This window comes from Nicotiana tomentosiformis, chromosome 7 (genome assembly GCF_000390325.3).
Source record: "Nicotiana tomentosiformis chromosome 7, ASM39032v3, whole genome shotgun sequence".
Lineage (NCBI taxonomy): Eukaryota > Viridiplantae > Streptophyta > Magnoliopsida > Solanales > Solanaceae > Nicotiana > Nicotiana tomentosiformis.
This window is the reverse complement of record NC_090818.1, coordinates 67,311,516-67,324,288: the sequence shown is the minus strand read 5'-3', so window position 1 is coordinate 67,324,288 and position 12,773 is coordinate 67,311,516. Positions and strand designations below refer to the sequence as shown.

Genomic DNA, 12,773 nt, shown 5'->3' with positions numbered 1-12,773 from the left:
TACATAGAGGTTAATCTCCTGATTGAACCTGATAATTGCTACATTCGGGATGTAATTGTCTGATTTGAGCTATGACAACATACTTTGCAACATGCATACTCTTTAGCATGTCACTTATACCAGTACAAGAGTGTGGAATTTGATATTCATTGATCATGTACATGTAATCTTATATATCTGCCTTTTGTGTGCTATGGATTGGACTGGTAGCACGTAAGATGTTCGTACGGTTATGATTATTGGCATGTAAGTTGTTCGTGCGATTGTCATTATTGGCACGTGAGTTGTCCGTACAGTTGTGATTATTGACATGTGATTGTTCGTGTGGCTGAGATATGATAACAAGTGAGTTCGTGCGGAACCAACATATTGTTATTATTGGCACACGAGTTGTCCATCGGCTGATATTATTGGCACATGATTTGTCCTTGTGGTTGAGATATTATAGGCACGTGAGTTATCCATGCATCACGTTAGTTGTCCGTACAACAGGTGGATAAGGATCCATCTTCCTAGAGTCACCCTCTCATATTTCTCTCTCGATGGTATACACACGGTTAATGAAAGTTGATTAGTGGGTTGGTTCGTTTATGCGTATCTTCTCTATATGCTACCTTACCTGATGAGATGAGATATAGTACATATCTTCTCTAAATGTGAACTCGTGTGACTTGACTTGTTAATCATGCATTTCTTCTCTACATGCAAGTTTGATGATTTAATGATATTGGATGCATATCTATCCTATATGTTGGACTGTTAAATGATTCAGGACTTAGCACATCATCTCTTTGTGCACCAATGTGTTTTATCCGTGTTGTATGATTGGATAGCACCAATGTTGTGAACTTATGAGATACATGAATTGAACAAGTTATTAGTGAGTATCATTAATAATTCTTGCCACTATTACCTCGCCGAGGTTAGTTATGATAGTGGGGGCGGTTGTACTCATACTACACTTCTGCACCTTGCATGTAGATCTTGGAACTGAGTTGCTGTGGATGGCGGAAGCTGGCATTGAAGATGTACTTGCCTTCCGGATATAACTACCACTTGTCCTTGGTAGTTTTGGATTCGTACTCTATTTATGTATATTCCATACATATGTTGTATTTAATATTCGTACCAACTTTGTAAATCTAAATTTTAATGGCCCATGACTTGTACTACCAATCCTTGGGATATGTATGGAAACTCAGCTATTTTATTTATTGATTACTTATGATCTTCTTTAGAATTGTGTAATTATTGTTTGGCTTACCTAGTGGGTTGGGTTATGTGCCATCATGACTAGGTAAAATTTGGGTTGTGACAAGTTGATATCAGAGCTCTAGGTTCATAGGTTTTATGAGTCATGAGAAAATGTCTAATAGAGTCTTGTGGATCGGTATGATGACGGACATACTTATCTTCGAGAGGCTATTGTACATTTAGGAAATTTCCTATCTTTCTTTCCTTATTGTGCGGCATTATTTTGGTTTGAAGCGTATATATTTTATTTCTTTCCATCCAAACGTAATATTTATTGAGCACTTGGTATTAGTTGTGCATCGACATCTTGTGATGTCATGGATGAGGTGCGGGATGTGTTCTCTGAGTTACGAAGGTAGGCCAGTCTGGAGGACTAGAAACCAGGTTCTGACCGCAGCTTGGGATTAATGGTTTTAGTTGCGTGACTATTCGTTTTTGGACTTATATGTCTGGTAGTGTCCCTAGGAGTAGGATTGGTGGCTCAACGAGTGATTGGATAGCTATATGATGAATATTATGTGACTGAGGACTGTGCTTATATGGTATAGATGCGACGAGGGAAGTTTTGGCTTGGATGTAAAGGGGGTAATCAATGCTTGACTTCTGTCTCGATGTGCCATACAATCTTGAGTTATGAGTGTGTCAGAGATCTTTTAGTTTCTCATTTGTGGAATGAAGTATATTCTTATGTCTTGTTGGCGAGTTCAGACTTGGGATGATTAAGTGATTGCATAATGGTGGTGACCATGATAGGGCGTAGAGAGATGCCAGTTTGAGACTGAGCAGGTGAGTTATCTCCAGCGAGGATCATGCCCTCCTTTGATGCCAATTATGAGGGTTATTTATGAAGATGTAACGTTGAGTATAAATGCCAAATTCTCTATAACGGACCGTCGCTCTTAATGTTGTAGAATATTCCTTAGTAAATGCTACCGAACGCAGATCATTTAATACACTTTTATGAACGTTATCCGTTCCGGTGACAAGCGCAGTAACTGCGTTCGGTCCTCAACCATCCCATCTTGGATTCCACGCGTCCTCCTTTTAGCCAGACACATGTCATATCATATTTTACCCTATACAGTCATCGACCGTAGTGATTTTTTGTTTTTAGATAAAAAGAAAAATGAGATAAAAGAAAAATGAATGATTAATTTTGTAAAATTTAGATTTTTCTCTCTTACATAGCAATTCAAAATAATTAGCATTAATAAAATATGATGGCTGGAGCGCTGTTAGAAATGAAGGATTTTAATTGAAATGTAAGACAAGGTTATTTTTGAAGCTAGTAATTTTTAACGGAGCACATGAATACCTAATTGCAAATTTAGAACCAAATTGATACGGCGAGCACAAAGACAGAAAAACCTCTCGGGTCTCTATTGGAAGGGCAATAGCCTCAAGGGCAACAAAGTCAAATCGTATCATTAGGATCGGTCTACTAGGGTTTTTGTTTAGGTATTTTAGCTTTGCCTCACACAAGTATTTGTTCTCTTCACAAACAGCGTTTCCTCATTTCCCCACCCCCTTAACCCCCCGCCGCCGGAGGCTAATCCAGGAGGAATAATGGTAAGATTCACTGATTTTCTAGCTTGTTCGGATAATCATATGTAGCGTTTCTCCATTTTCTTTTCGATGCTTATGTTACAGAGATTTGCAAAGAAAAATAGCTGAAATAATGCGTTACTATTGTTGTAAAACGGCTTAGTATTCTCGTTTGTGAAGTTTATAGAAATTAATCAGCCTTCTTCACTACTTGGCGGTTTATGCGATGTTTACTGTTTATATCCTGTAACTTACATGTTTATTAGTGCTCGTATGATAATTTTTTCCGTGTTATGATGAGCTTGAATCTTTGGCTCTTTTGTCGGCTCGTTTACACGTTACACACACATACACTACATATATATGTATACGTGCTTATTTGTGTGTAGATTGATCTCTGTATATATGTTTATATGTGTATGTGTCTGTGTATATTATGTGTTTATCAGGAACTATTGGTCCTTATTGAAATATAGTCGTGCTGACACGCAGATGCTTTTCTTTTGCTTAAGTAGTCTCGTTGAGAGCTTGTAATTGATGCACTAGTGTCAATTTTAACTTAAAACACCAGTCTTTAAGAAGAAAGTATTATAATGTAGTTGGTTTTGGATGAATCAGGGTTATGCTATTATTTGAAAACACTTTCCTATAAAATGTTATATACAAGGTTTACTCTCTGCATTTAGATTGAAGTACATTTCTAAAATTGAAGCTTTATTCTCTTGCTTTATTGCCCAACGGAGTTTGCTATGAATTTTTCTCAACTTGTCTCTCATCTTCTGCTAATTTAAGTATGCATACTTTCTTATTGATTCTTACCAAAATTATGTGCAGGCATTCATCAAAGTCCAGAAGACTAGGGCTTACTTTAAGCGTTTCCAGGTTAAATTCAAGAGAAGGAGAGGTACAATTTACTTTTATTCATCCTTTATTTTTTTCGATGTCAAACCGTTTTTCTCTGCAGCTCATAATTTTTGCTACTGTGCAGAGGGGAAGACTGACTACAGAGCAAGGAATCGCCTGATTAATCAGGACAAAAACAAGTACAACACTCCAAAATATCGTTTCGTTGTCCGATTTGTATCCTAAACATTTACTCTACCTTTAGAAGCATCAACTTTGGTGTATGCTGCTTGCTAGATGAGTTCCTCTTGGGATTTGATTTATTTATTTTTGACAATATCTTCAATTCAAGATCAGGTTACTATTACTGTTAATTCTTTCCTGTTAGTCTCTGATGCCGAATGAGTGAAGTTGTTAAAATTGGCACCAGCTGTTCGACGCTGCTTTATTTTCCTTAATGTCTTTCAGACTAACAAGGACATAATCGCCCAAATTGTGTCTGCTAGCATAGCTGGTGACATGATTCTTGCTTCTGCATATGCTCGTGAGCTGCCTCAGTATGGCCTCAAAGTCGGACTGACAAATTATGCTGCTGGTATTTTCATAACCTGTTCTTGTTGGGTCATGTCACCTGAAATTGTGTATTTCTTCTCTGATTGGTGCTAATTCACTCAATGCTTAATTAGCTTACTGTACTGGACTTCTCTTGGCAAGACGAGTTCTCAAGAAACTCGAAATGGATGAGGAGTATCAAGGGAACACTGAGGTAAGTGACAGCTGTGATATCAAGGATACATGTTATTTTGCTGTCTGTAGTTCCAGTATTTATTTTGTGATGGGTGTTATCAATCTTTACAGGCCAGTGGAGAGGATTACTCAGTTGAACCCGCTGAAAGCAGGAGGCCGTTCCGTGCTCTCTTGGATGTGGGCCTTATTAGAACTACTACTGGAAATCGTGTTTTTGGTGCTCTAAAGGTATAATGCTACTTTTGCTGTTCGTTCTATTTTACCGTGTTGTAGTCTAAATTGCATTGTAGTTGTGATTTGAAAAAAGTTATTGATGAAACAGCCGCTTCCACTTGGCATAACCCCCAAAACTGCATTGCAACAATGGTTGCCAATGTCCGAGGAACTCAAAGAGTTGATGTATGTCTATATAAATATTTCTGCTTTAGTTGGTCCTTTTGATGTGTCTGGCAGATGGTCTTTAAATACAAGTCTCTTTCCCCTTGTAGTGGGCCCCTCTTAGTAAGATTTGTCCTGCTATATGACTGATCTCATTTACTATTCTTTGCTTCTGTCCAGGGTGCATTGGATGGTGGAATTGATATTCCTCATAGCGAAAAGAGGTTTGCTGGGTTCAGCAAGGACTCCAAGCAACTTGATGCTGATGTTCACCGCAAGTACATCTATGGTGGCCATGTTGCAACATATATGAAGGTGATGCAGAAAGCACTATATTTTAATCGTTATATTGTTGTATCAGTTATAGACTCCACGGACAATGTTTGTGCTAAGTGGGTAATGAGGTTGTTCTTGTTTGATGGATCTGGCTTCTTCCTATTGTCCGTCTCTAAAATGCTGACGAACCTGTGTTTTTTCAGACTTTGACTGAAGATGAACCTGAGAAATATCAGTCTCACTTTAGTGAGTACATTAAGCAAGGTCTCGAGGCTGATGATCTCGAGGAGATGTACAAGAAGGTTCATGCTGCCATACGTGCTGATCCAAGCCCGAAGAAATCTGAGAAGCAGCCTCCCAAGCAGCACAAGAGGTCTGGTTTTATTTTTAGTTTGTTTAATCCCGTATGAGCCGTTATGAGTTTGTTATTTCTATTAAAAAGTTTTAGTTGCACTTGCAAAAAATGTGTCAAAAGTGCAAACGTCTGGGTGATATAAAGTCCTCGAGCACATTGGCTTTATTTTCTGTGTGCATGGAGACTCCGTACTTCCTGTTTATGTTATTCGAACATAGGTCTTCTTTGATTGTCTTGTGGATAATTCTGCTGTGCCATGCGTTGAATATATATGGCATGTTTGCTGACCAGACCAATTAAAATGCTCTGTGATTGTATCAGTCTGCTAAGTATATGGCATATTTGCCGACCAGACCAATAAAATTGATGTAAAAGGGCAGCCTGGTGCACAAAGCATCCCGCGTCCACGCAGGGTTCGGGGAAGGGCCTCACCCCAAGGGGGTGTGATGTACGCAGCCTACCCTGATGCAAACATCAATGGTTGAAGGTCACACAAAGACTACTTGACCGTTGCTCCAAGGCTCCCCTTCTTGCCAATTACAGTATTCTAAGTACATGGCATGTTTGCTGACCAGACCAATTAAAATGCTGTGATTATCCTTATTCTAAATAATTTGTTCTTTGGGCCTCTCTATTGCAGGTACAACCTGAAGAAGCTGACTTATGAGGAAAGGAAGGCCAAGTTGATTGAGAGACTGAATGCTTTGAATTCAGCTGCTGGAAATGACGATGACGAGGAAGATGATGATTGAGAGACACTAGAATTATGAGATGTTGCTTATGGTTTTGTTATACTCTCTGTTCTTCCTAGATAGGAATCTCAGTTTTGCATGCTTATCTGTCTGTTTAACAATGTATGAGGTTAGATTTGACAAGTGCATGAATTCTGTTAAGTACTATCGAATAGCAATCAGTTGTTTTGTGACCTTGACCTCATGCTTTGGATCAATGTAATGGGATTTTTTTTGGATTATTTACGTGTCTTTGTGAAGCATTTGGTTTCTTTATGATGAACGAATTAAGTGTTTATGAAGTGTGTCGCTCATCTTGCAAAGTTAACCTTGTTGGTCATGGCTTTAGCAATTGGTTTTTGGGCTCAATGACTTGTTAGTCGTAATTTCCAGCTGTGGATTTGTGGCATCGCAGATAATAATGCCTAATAAGTTGCTTAGGCATCTGGCCCTTTTCTTCTGTTGTTGGGTTCTCTTGTGATGATTGTCATTCATTTGCCTGCAATTGAAAGTTTATGCTTTCTTTGGGTGTCAATCTAATCTTAAATTTATTCTCTTGTTTTGTTCATTACAACGTTTTTGATTTGTTTTATCTCGTCATGTAGTATGTACATTTAGTATGGCGAGTTCGTTGGCTCTTCTACCGGTTGAATTAGATCCCTAATTGCTTTATGTCAATATAGTCTTGTATTGTTCCATCGTGTTGTCTCTAATTGCTTTTGGTGTTGAGAAAAGGAGAATTGTGGAGGGTGCGGTGCCTGGAATGGGTTGAATTAGTTGATGAATATCGGTTGAGAGGGCAATCAGTCAGGAAGCACACAAAAAAAAGAGATGTAAAACTTTGCCCAAAATTGTCTGTGTTATTTATAACCTGTTTGGCCAAGTTTCTTCAAGGCCAAAAGTTTTTTTTTTTCTTTTTCCCCCCCAAAAAGTACTTTTTTGTCTAAGTTGAATGTTTGGCCAAGCTTTTAGGAAAAAAATATTTTTGAGTAGGAGCAGAAGCAGTTTGGAGAAACAGAAAAAAGTATTCTCTCCAGAAATACTTTTTTGAAAAGCACACTTAGAAGTATTTTTTTACAACTAATTGCTGCTCAGAATTGCTTCTCAAATTAATTAGTCAGACACAAATTATTTCTTACCAAAATTACTTTTGAGAAAAAGACTTTTGAAAAAAAAAAATACTTCTCAAAATAAGTTGATTTTAAATACTTGGCCAAACAGGCTATTAGAAGGGAACTTTCAATCGCTCGAGGGTAAAGAGTTTGCTTGTTATGCATTTGATAATAAAGAGAATTCATGGAATAGTCTATTACTTTTGCTTCCTTCAAGCATTTTACCATATGCTGATACGGAATGGGTATGACAAGATAGATTGGCGACTGCTTTGTTCTAATTTTGGTGTGAGAACAAAATTAGCATAGAAATAACTTGAGTGCTATATAGAAGTCCTTAACCAAAAGGCCAGATTCCAACAAAGGTAAAGAGAGAAGATTACTTACATTCGCTTTAGAAGTATTTATTATGAAATAGAGAAATGATTAAATTCGCAAATACTTATTCACCCTTTTTACCAAGGGAGCTGTACTTTCACTCATTAAGAAAAATGAAATATTACTAGACGAAAAACGACAATCCATATTAAATCTGTGTTTCTATAGGAACTTTTGGTCCTATTCAATTCTTTGGATTCCAAGCGTTTGGGATTTAAGACTCAATAAAACTGAACATACCAACGTTTGGAACGCGATGGTTCTAGCCTCATTTCCTGTTTTACTCATCACCCTTTTTCTTATTTTCATAACTCTTAGATCTAAAAATAAATTCAAGGAGCTAAGAGCAAATAAACCCTATTACATTAGACTCACTAGAAAGAAAAATAATCAGTACACCGATTCTGCCACAAAAGAGAAATGGCAGAAGCATAATAGCTTCAACGTCAACCAAATTTTTAAACAAAAGAGTAGAGAGGAATCTGAAATCTTCACGAAAGCTAAAACGTCATATCCAAAAAAAGTCCACTGAGGTCCATTTCTAACATGCTTCGACATAGCAGTGATTTGTACCAGGAGAACAACAGATAATCAGAAGTCTTTTACCTCAAATATGCTTCGGGGGATAATTACAACCTAATGAGAAGATGAGGCAATTTCAAGAGGTAAACCTCAAAAAGGTTTAAGTCCCGCAAAAAAGAGATTTTCGTCCACCACAGCATTGCCTCCCTAGAGCTTGTTGATTTAAGTAAGACCTTGCTCCTTTTAGAACGAGTCAAGAACAACTAATTTTTAATCGTCCTCCTCAGGGTCGAAATCTTTAACCTTTACATCAGCATCCTCTCCATACTGAATGCAGTTGTCAATCTGAGATAAGATGTACTGTATGCTGCAAAAAGGCAGAGAACATTGATCTTTGTCATTGAAGCTGAAACAATAATTTAATAGTAAGACTAAAGGCACAAAAGGTGCTCTCGAGTGGGTTACGCACACAACAAACACATACACAAGCACAGACAAACAAGCTACCATCCATCTGGTGGTTCAGACGTCTAATGTACTATCCCTTAGGTCAAAAGTTCTTAGCATAAGTTTACCAACCAAGCAATCTATAAGAAATGGCTAAATATCTGGCAAACTAAAAAGCACAAATTATCACTGTCGTCACCATCACATTTTTATTTGAGATAAGTTACTATGAAAACCCGAAGTGTGAATGGGAAGCAGGGAGTGAAAACATGAGAAACAGGTGCATATTGATGGAACTGAGACACTGAAACATCATTGCATTATGTTTTCTATCAATAAATCAAGCTGATCAATTCAATCTCAAACAAACGTGGTTCCATAAAGATTATTTAAATTTACCACAAGATTATGTTACCTCCTCTCTTTTCTCAAGTCAAGAGGGAGAAAGCTCACCATGCTGTACTGGTCCACCTGTACACAAGAAAAATATCAGCCATTATAGATAACTCTCTTCTCATATCTTTTCATCCGAAAGTAAAGACTAAAAGTACTGCAGAATCCGTGGCATATAATTCATATCCTACAAGCCTGTACAATCTTGTATCTAACTTGGGAGAAAGAACAACCTCTTCAAGTAAAGTTGCCATTAGGTTTCAATGACAAAGAGAATAATCGAAGAACACAAAACATATGTGATTGTCTTTTCAATAACTAATACACAATTCTCGGAAACATCATAACTATCACAGCTTACCACTTCAATCAAAGATTTGTTAAGCTTCTGAAATTGTGGAGCCATTCGCTGATTCAACTCTGCTAGTAACAGCTGAGGCTCTGGATCCAAATAACTAAAGGGAAAATAAATTTCAATACACTAAAATAACAAAGACATTTAGTGGGAGCATGTGTTGAAAGTGCCAAAGACATGAAACGATAGTTAGAGGTAGTAGGACTAACTTCTCAACATCCTTTTTGTTTGTCACAAGATCCATTTTTGAGAGAATGTTAACATGGGGTAGTTCAAGTTGAACCATAGCAGAGAGTGAAGTCATGCAACCACTAATGAATTTGGTCACATCTGTGATAAACTGAGATACAAAAAGAACATAAACGCCATGGTTAATAGCAAGTGAAGGAAAAAGAGAAGAAAATCATCTAGTAAAGATCACGCACCTGAGAATCAAGTAAATACACAACACAAACATTAAAATTTTTACGCCTTAGGTGTTCCACAAAGTTCTTCAGCACAGGAACATGTGAAAAAAGTTCAATCTGGCCTGTATAACGATGAAATGTCAGAATAGTCTATATATATATATATGTGTGTGTGTGTGTGTGCGCGCGCGCGCATCTGGGAGTGCATGTGTGCATTTCTTTCTATAAATACATAAAGATATTTGTTACGAGATAAGAATACAGGTCAGTGTAGAAAGTTAGATTATGGGTAGTCACAATAAGAGACAGATGGCCGAGCAACAACATAACAAAGTAGAAATCATGTTAGGAAACTTAGAACAATTTTCCAAAGTTAAGGATAAGACGAGTGCAATGGACTAATGTGGAATTGCTGGATCATTTTTATCCTCCAATGACTTGACACAAGAAGAAGAGGGAACACCATATCTACAGCCTTAGGATGGAGAGATGGAGCCCAAGGAGTGGGAAAGGAAGGAGTTCTTAGTTTGACGCGAGCCTTTAAGTAATGCATTTAGAAAAAAACAGGATCTTATGTTCTCATCCCATATCTAAAGACTGCTCCATCACTGTCCAACGGAGTAGAAGGGTCTTAATCACATAAGTTGCATCAAAGAGTAAATACATCTGAACATGCAATGTTCATTCTCTGAAAATGTACACAACGTGGATGTCATGGACACAAATAATGACATCAAGAATTAGTAACTGAAAATTAATTCAGATGTTTTGATACAAATGTTTCCAGTATAAGAATTAGACAGGTATCTCAAAATTAATTCAGGTGACTTGATACAAATGTGTCCAGTAGAACAACATTCTGAAGTCATTTAACAAGAAAGAAACAGCTAACCCTTGATTTCAATCCATGAACAATCTAAATGGCAAGCGTCTGTAAAGACAATTCCAAGGAAAATCACAAATGATAGTCAAGCCCTCGGAGACTCTCCACCACCCGTATGTCCCTATAGTATTTACTCACATGAAGTTATGTTGGCAGTATTCTAGGTTAATATCTTAGCCTGCTAACAAAACTCAGTAGTCTACGGCGGAGAATTAGTACTGTACTGCTAATATAAGAACAAATAGGAGAGGAAAATGTACAAGTACCTGGGCAGTCAAACACTAGGTAGTCATCATCCAAGTAGTTGTCCAACTCTTCTGTTAGCCACTCATCCAAATTTTCTTGAAGATGTCTGATATCACCATCAAGGGCTTACAATTTTGACAGGACAAAAACAGGATTTTAAAATTTTCATACAAAAGAAACAGAATTCTGAAAATGAAAAGCCTCTAAAGGAAGGATACTCCATGCAATACATAAGGCCACCATTTGGTCCGAGACCTAGTTCTTCCATAACATCATCCAGTGAGATGAGTTCTCTGATGTCTGCAAACCAATATCATTAAGTTAATTTTAGAATTAAGACATATGAACAGAAAGCTAATTACTCAAAATACTCCATCTCTTCTCACCCATAGCCACTGGATAGTCAAAGTTCTCGGCAGCAGGATCCAAGTTGACAATATGGATAGTGCGCCGCGTGGTCTCACAATGTTGATGCAAACTAGAGCAGTAAGTGGACTGTAAAAGAAATATCAGTCTAGGTGAAACTAGCCATTTCAAGGACATCTTTTTAGCAGGATTGGACATCCAAATATAAATCAATGACAAATCCAATATGAAACATTATAGTAACGTGAAGCAATATGATCCAGTTATCACCTTTCCACTGCCTGCAGGGCCAATAACCAACTGTGCGTAGCCCATGATCACTGCCTTTTCTGTTCCTTTTACACGTTGCTCAAATCGAGAGGTCAACTGAGGATAGAGGTTCTGAGAAAATTGAAAATCTGAAAGAAGCCAAGAACTGCAACCAACATGTATGTTGCACACCACACACCAGCCGCAAACAACAAGCTTAATATATCAGCTTGGCCCATAAGCATTATCATGAGAAAAGAAACATCACAATATCACCTGAACTACCCATAAATAAAGCCAAAAAAAAAATGATTGTTGAAAGCAGCCAAAAAAAAATTCCATGAAGTAGGCTCATAAAAAGCCTCTACAAACTTAAAAATAGACAAAGTTATAAGCTAAAGCAACATCCTTATGATGGGGGTATCACGAATTATATCTTCAGATTTCTAATATATGCAACAACCATATCAACAAATAAAAGAATAGGCATTAGTCAACAGCACGACTCCAAACCCTCCCCCCTTTCCCCCACACCCACTCATCCCACCACCCAAAACGATGAAAAGGCAAAATAAAATTTGTTCCTTTGAATTGGAAAATAAAGAGTCTATGGTTCTTGTTTTTCAATTTTTATATAGTTTTTGTTTGAACATAACAGCAAAGAAAGGACTAAACTATTGTCGCCCACATATATTGCAACAAAGTACGGAGTAAGATTTTTACAATACAAAATAATACTAACAGAGACAGAGAAGCATATATTATGGAAAAATCGAAAAGAAAAGCATAAAAGTCATGAACTTGCCCGAAGTTGCAGAGGACGTAGATGGTTTCTCCTCCTACTACTTCTCTCTTCCACCTAATAGGTAGTAGCCTCTTTTCTTTATCTTTTCTCTTCCGCGTCAAAGAACTGCCTGTATATAGAGGTGCCAAAACAAGCCCAAACCCATTTAATCCCCAAACCGCCCAAATTTTAATGGGTTGGGCTTGTAAGATTTTGCTGATCGACTAATTTGGGCTGAACCCATTTTAATGAAGGAAATTCTACTCCTATAGCAAAGGTATACACCCTACTTATTATAAACCAAAATTATTTTAAAATATTATTTTCTATAGCTACCTTTTATATTTTATAGCAAAATAAATATTTTATGGTATATACTACCATTGAGGCATGAAATATGACATGAAATATGCTATTAATGTTTTTCCTCTCTCTTAGACACCTGGACATACCTATTTTAAGGGATTGTCGTTACTGTATTCATGAATACATGACGCGAATA

The 12,773-nt window shown here is 37.3% G+C and overlaps 2 protein-coding genes across 8 annotated transcripts; one reads left to right on the top strand and one right to left on the bottom strand.

The window, feature by feature from the left end:
* The first annotated feature begins 2,685 nt into the window (after positions 1 to 2,685).
* Positions 2,686 to 6,371, top strand: LOC104104740 (large ribosomal subunit protein uL18-like). The gene is made up of 9 exons (XM_009612895.4): positions 2,686 to 2,823; positions 3,634 to 3,703; positions 3,788 to 3,879; positions 4,111 to 4,237; positions 4,329 to 4,408; positions 4,501 to 4,617; positions 4,948 to 5,082; positions 5,247 to 5,416; positions 6,039 to 6,371. Exons 1-9 carry the CDS (start codon positions 2,821 to 2,823, stop codon positions 6,148 to 6,150), a joined length of 906 nt encoding a protein of 301 aa, XP_009611190.1. The 5' UTR covers positions 2,686 to 2,820; the 3' UTR covers positions 6,151 to 6,371.
* Positions 6,372 to 7,960: 1,589 nt separating this feature from the next.
* Positions 7,961 to 12,406, bottom strand: LOC104104717 (GPN-loop GTPase 3). 7 transcript variants are annotated; one of them, XM_009612871.4, is made up of 10 exons: positions 12,293 to 12,406; positions 11,509 to 11,653; positions 11,259 to 11,367; positions 11,091 to 11,172; positions 10,893 to 10,978; positions 9,762 to 9,865; positions 9,546 to 9,676; positions 9,343 to 9,436; positions 9,004 to 9,059; positions 7,961 to 8,508 (listed from the first exon to the last, which is right to left on the bottom strand). In XM_009612871.4, exons 2-10 carry the CDS (start codon positions 11,551 to 11,553, stop codon positions 8,412 to 8,414), a joined length of 804 nt encoding a protein of 267 aa, XP_009611166.1. In that variant the 5' UTR covers positions 11,554 to 11,653; positions 12,293 to 12,406; the 3' UTR covers positions 7,961 to 8,411. The 7 variants fall into 7 exon arrangements, with proteins under 7 accessions (XP_009611166.1, XP_033514226.1, XP_070037747.1 ...); XM_033658335.2 differs by having other exon boundaries at positions 11,509 to 11,604; positions 12,293 to 12,393; XM_070181646.1 differs by having other exon boundaries at positions 11,509 to 11,763; positions 12,293 to 12,388.
* Positions 12,407 to 12,773: the final 367 nt, after the last annotated feature.